A 9,994-nucleotide genomic window follows, 5' to 3' on the forward strand; every position below is an offset into this window, starting at 1 on the left:
CTACATCGGACACTGAGGTGTCCTTAGAGCGCTTGTATATAATCTACATTCAACTTTCTAAACGACATCAACCGAATGAGTGTGATGACGAACGGAGTGTATCATTTACTGGCAAATGATTCAGCGAAGAAAGTTGCCCTCTTGCCGGCGTAAGGAAACCGAAAAGTGATAGCTTTGGAAACGCTTCAAGGCTGCCAGCGTTGATGTTGAATAGAAAAGTTAAAGTTGAAGTTAAGTAATGGAACGCTGTCGAAGTACCTTTTTATTCCCCACTTCAGTTGTATGCAAATACGCTTCAAGCAACTTCAATGCTTTATGTAGCATATGATATCTCAAGCTGTAGTGCTTGGTTGGGCATCTATCCTTGTATTAGATATTAGATGGAATTAATAAGTTATGGACAAAGATGCTTTTAATTAGATGACTTTGTAACTACGTTGCGTTAATCATACCGTGGTCAGCATTTTGGAATGTTACCGTAAAAAACTCATCAAGACTACAGGCATGCAGCTTAATCAGCGGTGGTCAAAGTAACCAAATAAGTAATATCGCCATCAATATAATGTATAAGTTATAGACATCTATCGTTGTATCAGACGTTAGATTACGTTTTATTCAGACAAGTACAGCATGCTACGGGCAAAGATGCTTCGATTTAAACAACTTTAAAAATTTACGCCGGTTAGGTGTTTAGCTGGTTACAGTAAAGCACGCAAGCAAGCATACAGCTGCATCTACTAGAACAGTGAAGAAAAGGTATGGTAAGCTTGAAATCATTCTTAACAGCACAACATTAGCTATTAATTATTAGCTTCATATCAAATTAAGCCAATTATTAGCTTATATCAAAATCTTAGCTTAATATCAATATAAACGTTGTCCCTTAGACGAAGCATTTTTACCAAGCGTATACACGTAGCTGTCAGCTGCGCCTTAACGTTGAAAAGGATTGTACAAAAATGATAGTCTATTATTTTATCTGCAATCTCCGTATTGAGAATTCTTTTTGATTATGAACATACCACAGGGAGAGATGGTATCGTTTATAGAAATGTATACAAAATGTCATGTTTATTTTTAAAACATTCGATTTAAATAGAAAATATATTACCGGCTAACAATATATACAGTAAGAAGGAAAATAATACCAAGTAAAAAATAAAGCGTCACCTTGTAAATTGTACATCTTTTGTCCTGTGGGACTGTAGGCTACATAGATCGCATGTCAAGGCTAGATCTAAAAATTAACGAAGCTGTAACCTTACTTGAGGTTTTTGTGAAGTTTCCAACTAAACTAAAAAAAGCTATTAAAAGGAATTTCGAAAATAGAAAAGTGAAGAAATGTAAATGTATCTCACAATTAATTTTTAATGATCTAATTTTATACTTTTTTGCAGATTGTTTAACCCTTTAATAGCTATAGCAATTATTTTTAGACATCACGATCAAAATTAATTAATTCGACGAAAATGTCCGAACTATATCTTCACGTGGTGATTCCCTGCGCTATTTTCAACCAAGGTAATCTGCTTGTCTACAATTAAAGCCTATTTAAGAACAAGTCTAAGCGATGACTCATAGACAAACCTGTTCTAATTTAAGTAATTCTGAATTACTGAGTATACATTGATTTAATGGTAATTTTCCATTGAGGAAGGTGTTTCCTAAAATAGATAACTTTTCAAAACTTTCCGAATCCAATTGGTCAGAATTACTATCGATACATTCGTTCATGCAACTTATAAAGTTATAAGTATCAGTCGAAAACGGTTTTACTAGAATTAATAACTTTTCAAAATTCATAATTTTATGTCAGGAAGTTTCGCGATGTCTCTGCTGAAGGAAAATGAAAATGCTACTGAAGCTCCAACCGAGACCGAGACGAGACCTGATGTAAATTCGTAAGTTTCTTTTCTTTATAATAAAACGTGTTGGTGCGTGTTGAATCAAATGACCGGAAATTCATCACGCCAATGTAAAGCAGCCAGCACAGGTTCGACGCCTCCCACCTGCGTAAATTCTTTTCTCGGTGACTTCCAACTTAAACGATGTTAAGAAAGTAAAGCACCTCCCCCCCTTTTGCAAACTCCTGTTTGAAAACCACTTGTCAGGTCAATATGATCTTTTCCCAATTGCATTGTTAATGTAACGGTCTTATTTGTTTCATATCACTTGTCATATACAGTATGAATTTTTTATGGCATCATGTTTTCCGGGAAAGTATAAAAAATATCTTTTTAGATTTTCGTGTCTAACTTTTGCAGAAATTCTTCGATTTTTGACGTAATCTGTTCGGTATAATCGAAATATTTACGAACAGTTGCTTTGTGCAGGGCTTTGACGTCACTAGCCGTCATAATTGGCTCCATTATTGCGTCATTTGTGGTCATTCTTCTGTTACAATGGGCCATTAAAAAGTTCTTGTGCAAAAACAAGTCATCGGCGAACAACGAAAATAGAGAATCTGCACAAGTCACACATCTCACTGACGGTAAGTTACTTGGTTGTTTCACAGCTTTAGTTTCAATGTATTGCTTCTTGGGAGACCATCATTGCTGAAAAAACTCACGATATGACAAAATACATTAAACAAAATAAATAAGTTTTTGAGGCAAAATAAATATAAGAAACAAAACCGGAGAACAATATCGAACTATTTTAAGTATCAAAATAGCTTCAGGACATAAGCTGATAAACATTTATACAAAATCTCCAATTAAACAGGTGAATGTAAATCTTCGCAGGTTCGTTGCAGATAACGATACCGCAGTGTTTGACCAAGCCTCCATCCTATGACGTCATCCACAAATACAAGCAACTTGATCTTGCCACCAGCACGCCGATATACTACAGTGTACCCGGTTTGAAGGTACGAGGAATGCGGAAAGTTGCTCAACCTTGTGCAGATAGAAATGCATAAGTCGCGAGCATTATGTCAAAGTATTTCGTTTGTTGTCAAATTACAGTCCGCTGAGTCGGTGCGACTTCTGTTGTAAACCTTGTGGCTTATTTAAACTTTGATTGTCTTTAACTTGTGAGTTTGCGGCTTGAATTGTGTGCGGCAGAACTTTAAGATAAGCTTGAAGTTTTTTAGAACATTAATAATGTGTTAAAGAAATTAATTTCAATACACATTGCACCACGCAACCATTCGTTTCCTTGTAACTTACCGTTGTTAATTTTAATCAAATCATCAGAATTTTTATGGAGTTTTATCAAAATGGCCGCAAGAAACGGAAGAAGACATTGACGAGCAATCACCACCACCTGCATATGAAGACAACGATGCGTTTGAAAAGTGAGTTTTAAGCCAATTTGTTACGACTAAACAAAATTGCTAGCTATACCATCATGAACTCTACTGCACAAGTTTTAGGTAATTTCCTGTAAATGCTTCCAAATTTAAAAGTCGTGTTTTTGCACTTTGCAGTGACTTGCAATCTACGTCATCGTTGCCACAGCAACAAACCGAAGAATAACCAGTCAATGAGATCATAGTTTAATAAGTTTTTTTGCGTTTTTTTTTATTTTTATTTTTACTGCAAAACTATTTATGATCCAAAATTTCTCTGTTTGTTTCGTTTTTCATTTTTTATTGTTTTCTGTCTTTTTGTTTATTTAGAAAAATATGATGATATGTATAATAATATAATAATAATTTACAATTATTTTGTTTGCGACAAAATGTTGCCATGTATGAAATCTCCATAAGTATAATAAGTCCTATGCACAAAATGAGTCAAAAATTTCAACTCTTTTATAAAGCAACTGATTTACCGCATATCATGTTTTCTATAATTCGTCCTTTTGCAGCAAACTGTAAAGTTATAACACAAGTCTTAAAACCAGCGGCTATATAGCGCTGCTAGCTATGATCAGTTTGTCCATTGGATAAAGTAATGACATTGACATTAACATTAACATTTTAACATTGAAACCTGCCAACAAAACGTTTGTGGTAAAGCACAAAATGAGGATTTTGTGCTTTTAACAGACAACAGAAAAATGAGGATTTTGAAACTTTATAATCGTGTATTATGATTGCGTGCTCCTTAAAATCTTTTCCCTGCAAAAGGTGTAAATTACAGCACAAAGCTTAAAAGTGCGGTGTCTGGCGGCCGCGGTGGTACCAGCGACGCCTGTAATTATAAAAGCGTTGTAAAGGCAGTACAGTCGCTTGAAATATAGCTGCGTTTTCAAAAGGCATGTTAGTCTTAGTTTACAAGTTATAATATCATCACGTGCTAAGTATTAACCTTTAGTCGAGCAGACGCTTATGTAACTAATTCAAGCTGTCAATCAAGATTTCCAAGTTCTGAGGAAATTCGTGCCAAAATTTTCCATCGACCACCGATCGTTACGAAAATATAAAACGTACTTTCCCGCCACAGCCGCCTGAATATATGATTAGCAGTTGACGTCATAATCGTGTATATCTTTGGTCATATCTTTGAAAAGCACAAAACCAAAGCTCATTCAATAATAATCAAGTTTTGTTTGTCGATATACGGCATTTCTCGCTTATTGTATTCCTTGTGATGTAACTTTGACAAAAAACCCTTGAATAAAAAATGTTGAAACTTTCCCCGCACAGTTAGCTCAATTGACAGGCGCTACAATGTCTGTTGTTAACCTATTATTATCTTTGCAGATGCTTATAGGAACTAAATTAAGTACTAAAAGTCTACAAAGTCTTACACCGAAGGAACATAAAACACGTCGTGTTATATAAGTCTAACAACAAAACTTTTTTCCTTACAGCAAAAACAAATATAACAGCGGCTTAAAATCAAGATCAAGTCCAACCTAATATAGTCCCGCACCACTAGACTTTATTTAGAAGCTCTTGTCACGATGTGCGGAACCTTTCTCCGCATTTCAAAGCGGAGTTTGGTTTCTTAGACTTATTTTTTGGTATTTTTCGTAAAGTTTCATTTGAATTTTTAGCCGCTATTAAACGGAAATTCGTTGGGCATTTTAATGTATTGTATGCATTACTAATCAAAGTTTGCCAATGCAACCAGAAGCATGAATATTTTGCAATTCTAACGATTTTTTCCTCCATTCAACGTTCTACAGTTGAATGGAGCCATAAAGCTGAGTATACAAGGTGTGTTACTTCATACGATGGCTTAAATTAACTAAAATCATGTGCAAACGAAAATAGAAATATGCAATGATATTTTTCGCTGACAAAAAAATTCTGTTGTAAAACATGATAAACAATAAAACGAGAAAGCGGGGAATAGTTTTAGTGAAAAAGCAAAACATCAAAATAATAGAAATGCGGCACGTCATCAATCGTCATAAGAAGACGGATCTCAAAAGCAAAGAAACAGAACCAAAGTCACGTATACGTTTTTTGTTTCCGTTAAGCAGAATTAACGCTTCATGTTTGACCTGCGGCAATTTGGTTTAGCAAAGCATTCAATGCCGCAGCTTCAGGTATGGGTATTGTTGTTAAGTTTTCCTAGGTTCTGTAAATCCTCTCTGTTTCCGAACAAGCAGCGACTCGGATCAAACAAAATATTAAAAGTACAGTACCAGATAAAAAAACAAATGGCCGCTTTCCACTGCACCACAGGTAGAATGAACTTAAGGCAGTTACATCTTGGGTAATTACCACATAATTAAGGAAAATGAAGGCAACCCTGAGACGCAAAGCGCCGCATTATTTGCACGTAGTTTGTCTTTCTCTGTTTCAAACACACTTGACCGAGTGCTAAATCAGCAATTTTTTTGGTCAAAATGCTTTTTGTTGAAGCAAGCAATTTTGAAAGATTTGTTTCATCCCAAATTTGTTGGTTGGTAAACAATAGTTTGAAATATTTTCACTCAGTCCCAAAGTCAATGAATATTGATGTGATTCTGTGATTATGTTTAACCTTCCAGGAGATAAGTCATACCGCGCTGCTTTAGTCACGCCAAGTCTCCAATTGCATCTCGTTAAACTTGTAGTAAATCGTTGCAACCACTTATAGTAAGTTGACTGACCTTATAAGGAACATGCTATTTGGAAAACATTTTCGTAACAATAGGAAACTTGGAAAAAAGAGACACATCATTAAGAGAAGAAATACAAAAGTTCTAGGCTTTGAAAACTGCCAGAAATTACAACATTCAATCTTGTTATAGTCAAAATGGAAATACTTTACGTTTTTGTGAACCCTAATTTTGAGAAACTATTACCGTTAATTACGGGTTGCTACAAGATTACTTGATGTTTGCAAGTTATTCAACATTATTTATATCATAAAATAACCAAGTTCACTTCGTCATGAATTACGTCAAACTTGCGCTATGCAAGTGACGTAATTTGCAGGTGACCTTTTTCGGCGCCAGTTTAAAAACACGACCCAGACAATCACGTTCAGTCTATTTGTCATTTATCCTGATCATTGTACAAATTTTTCATCATTACAAACATGCGCCATTTTATAACACCGAGGGTCAACTTTATGTATAGCTGCGCAAATGTAAATTTTATAACCGAACTTTTATGTATATATTTATATATAATTTTATCACGCAAAAGATAAGTTGAAATGTATAACTTCACGCTTAAACATTTGGCACTGCAACCGGCAGATTTTGCCTTTTACTGCGATTGCGGTTTTACTAAAAAAAAAAAACAAACAGCAGAATCTTAACAATCGAAAACTTCTTTGTCCTTTATTCTAAGACAATTGCCACGAACTTAGAAACGTGTTTAATGTGTACACGGCCAAAGTCACGTTCACAGAGTGCACTTAATACCAGCATCAGGTAATTATCATTTCCACGTACTTGGCTTTGCAAGCTGCTTTTCAGAAATTTTACAAAGTTGAATCAAAAACCGCTTATCTGTGTTTATTCTTTCGAAATGCAAGAAACACTTTTCTAAAACAGGCAAATTTGATGGCTTGCTTGAATTAACTTCAAAGTATTGATGAAATCAAGGTAAAATTTACCAACATAAAAACTAAAAAAATCATGATTTTCTTCGGCGCTATGCAGTGAAAGTTAAAATAATTAGTGCTAACAAATAAAAACCAACGTGTTCCATTCCCTCTAAAAAGTCTGAAACAGCTACAGGTTGAAGCTACGTGATGTAATATGATACAATATTATATGCTAATCCCGGATGTGTTGCGATCGCGACATTCACCTCGACATTCTTTTCATTTGTACCGTTAAGAAGCTTTGATATTTTGCTTCTTAGATAAGTTGATGTTAAACAGAGACTTTCTGGAAACAGCTGTCAACCACGAAAACTTGGGAATTTCTCGTAAATATGTTTCTGTTCGTGGAACAAAACATCACAGCCTTAGGCCTTAGCTTATTATTTATAGTTGTACAAAACTTTCAATCCATCTTTGCGTCTTAAGCTACAATATGCATTTTTCATGGACCGAAAACCCACCTATTTACAACAGATATTTTGGTTTATACTGTATACTTGAGCATATACTTACACTATGTATACAAAACACTTTTACATAAACTTAGTAATCGATGTTCATTACGTCATACGTCTCATTGAGTTTAAACAAAGAAGCATTTTTTAGATTTTATCACGTGTATGCAGTTGTCTGCTCTTTATCGATTTGCCAAACTTCAACTCAGCGGCAACAGCTCTGTATAGAAGAGTTTTTGAGTCGATTGTGTGAAGAAATTTGTTAGGCCAGTGCACATTAATGTATTGCTTATTTGCAAAGTTTTACTGATTAACACGATCAAATGATTAACATTTACTGATTAACTCTACACACACTTTCCAAGGTAAAACCTTATATTAAAGACTCGCCTACAGCACTTTTTAAGTCTGTCAAATGTGGCGCATGTACGAAAGAGGTCGTGTGAAGTAGATTGTCGACAAAATTCAGAAATAAACGCGACTTAATCGAAGTTCGGGCCGCGATATCATAAGAAGCGAGAGCAAAAGTGCACATACAGTAAAGGGTGTCGCGATTTACCGTGAAGACGAGTCATGACGTATCTATATACGCATGATGACCGGTACCACTTGTTATGTTTGTGCTTTCAGCTGTATGCGTAAAGTTTAGCTTTATGTTCTTCGGAATAAGGCAAAAAAAAACTTAATTTTATTGTGGTCGATCCAGTTCCACAAAATTTAAGTAAAATGCTTTATAACAAAAAAAATGAAGAAAAATTTGAAACTAGTATTTTAACCAGCAGTCGAGTGAGTTTTCTAAAAAAACTTATTCAATGAACTAATTTTTATATAAATTTTAGCTCACAAGAGTCGAAGTTTGAGATATTTCTTATCGATTTTTCGACAATGTTCAACCACCTCGCCACAGGTCGTCGTACTGTGGTGAACCAAAGTTGTTCAGCCATCCAGGCAACAGCTGTCGCAGGACCGAAGTCGAGCCACCACTGCAACGTCATCTAAAACACGCAGGTCATGTATTCTGTGGACACGTGATAATTAAACAGTCAGATATAACACGGTCTCTGCGGTTTGCACCTCCCCGCCACAAAACAGCGGCAAAATTTGCCACTCCATATATTTCTTGCATTCTCAAAAGCCTCAAGTGAAGCTGATTGAGTTACTCCGTTGCTCGAACAGCAAAAAAGAGTGAATTTATTGCAGTCAATAGTTAAGGTGCCCGCAAGACCTGGGAGATTATTTACCCTGTAGGACGCAGACAATCACAGTACGCAAGATGGTGTTCACGACACTTGCGATTTGGTAGGGGTGCTGCGACGCCAGACATGTACGCCACAGACAAAGACGCCAAACATTACCTTTGATCAACAGTAACGATGAAACCATAAAAGTGACTTTAGCCCTGTACACACCATGCACGTTTCTCTATCGCTGACACGAGAACATACTATAGAAAATGTGCTGACTATATCATTCATGCCAGTTTGAAATACATATCCTGTTGTGTTTAGCTTTGCTAATCCCTTTCCTACTGCTGTAGAACGTTTAACGAAAATCCAAGTTTGCAAATGTGTGAAAGAAATGTTGTTACAACTTATTACTTTATACTTTTGGCGGCGTATATGGTCTGACGAACTTCAATCAGTGATATTACTACAATGCCCCAGGAAACTTTCTTTTGATAATTTACCAAAGCGACCAATGTAGGTTCAATTTAAAGATAATGAAAAATTCAAATTCTACGAGAACCCAGGACGAACTTTGTCACCAAAAGCTTCTTACATTGTGACAAGTTTTTCTATCAATAAACCAATTTCGGCTTAATTTTAACCTGAACTCTGTCTCGATTCTAAACCTGATGTACTCCTTTGCTGTATAAATAATACGCGTTTTCGTGTACGGACCAGTAGTTATTTGGTTTCTCGCGTGAACTTTCAGTGGCCATTGAAATATCTGACCTAAGTAGTGGCTTAAAGCGAGAATTGTTTTAGCTCTTTTTAGCGGTTATTTTTGGGAAGCAAAGTTGTGTATTCCAGGATTTTTGCAAAATTTACAAATCTCTAAACATTGACCAGAAAATTTTTTAACATCAATACACATATTTTCTTTGATTTTGTATTTGCTAAATATTTGAAAACGTTTGTGGATTTCAACTCATGCTAACATAAATACGTTGATGTGCCGTGTGAATGTTTTAGTTCTTTGGAGAGTTTTGACTTAGAACAGCTTGTATACGATCATTACGTCATTTACGAGTGATCTTCTTCATTTAGCCATGCAGATGCGTGGGCGGAAAAGCGATTTCTTTGTTTCCCGCAAATGGAAAATTACCGAGACGAAATTCCGCAGAATTTACTAAAACTTGATTAACAGCTTTAAGCGTTTTGGTCTACTAAAAGCTAATATCCACTGTACAATATAGCACATGATGATGCCATAACATTGAGTGACGTCTGCGACAAGGTTGATAGAACTTATGAAACCGTAACTGCATAGCCATATGGCACATAGGCTACAAAGTGAACGCATGGTAAGATGTTTATATAGTTACAGGCGTCGCCAGTATGCTGCAAGACTGGGACTATGAAACAACAAATCTCA

At 35.6% G+C, this 9,994-nt stretch overlaps 1 protein-coding gene across 1 annotated transcript; it reads left to right on the top strand.

The window, feature by feature from the left end:
• The first annotated feature begins 1,205 nt into the window (after positions 1-1,205).
• LOC143470980 (uncharacterized) lies at positions 1,206-3,668 on the top strand. The gene is made up of 6 exons (XM_076969289.1): positions 1,206-1,521; positions 1,817-1,901; positions 2,334-2,491; positions 2,745-2,869; positions 3,198-3,298; positions 3,431-3,668. The coding sequence occupies exons 1-6, from the start codon at positions 1,470-1,472 to the stop codon at positions 3,477-3,479; spliced, it is 570 nt and encodes a 189-aa protein (XP_076825404.1). The 5' UTR covers positions 1,206-1,469; the 3' UTR covers positions 3,480-3,668.
• The last annotated feature ends 6,326 nt before the right edge of the window (positions 3,669-9,994 follow it).

Source organism: Clavelina lepadiformis, chromosome 9 (genome assembly GCF_947623445.1).
Source record: "Clavelina lepadiformis chromosome 9, kaClaLepa1.1, whole genome shotgun sequence".
Taxonomy (NCBI): domain Eukaryota; kingdom Metazoa; phylum Chordata; class Ascidiacea; order Aplousobranchia; family Clavelinidae; genus Clavelina; species Clavelina lepadiformis.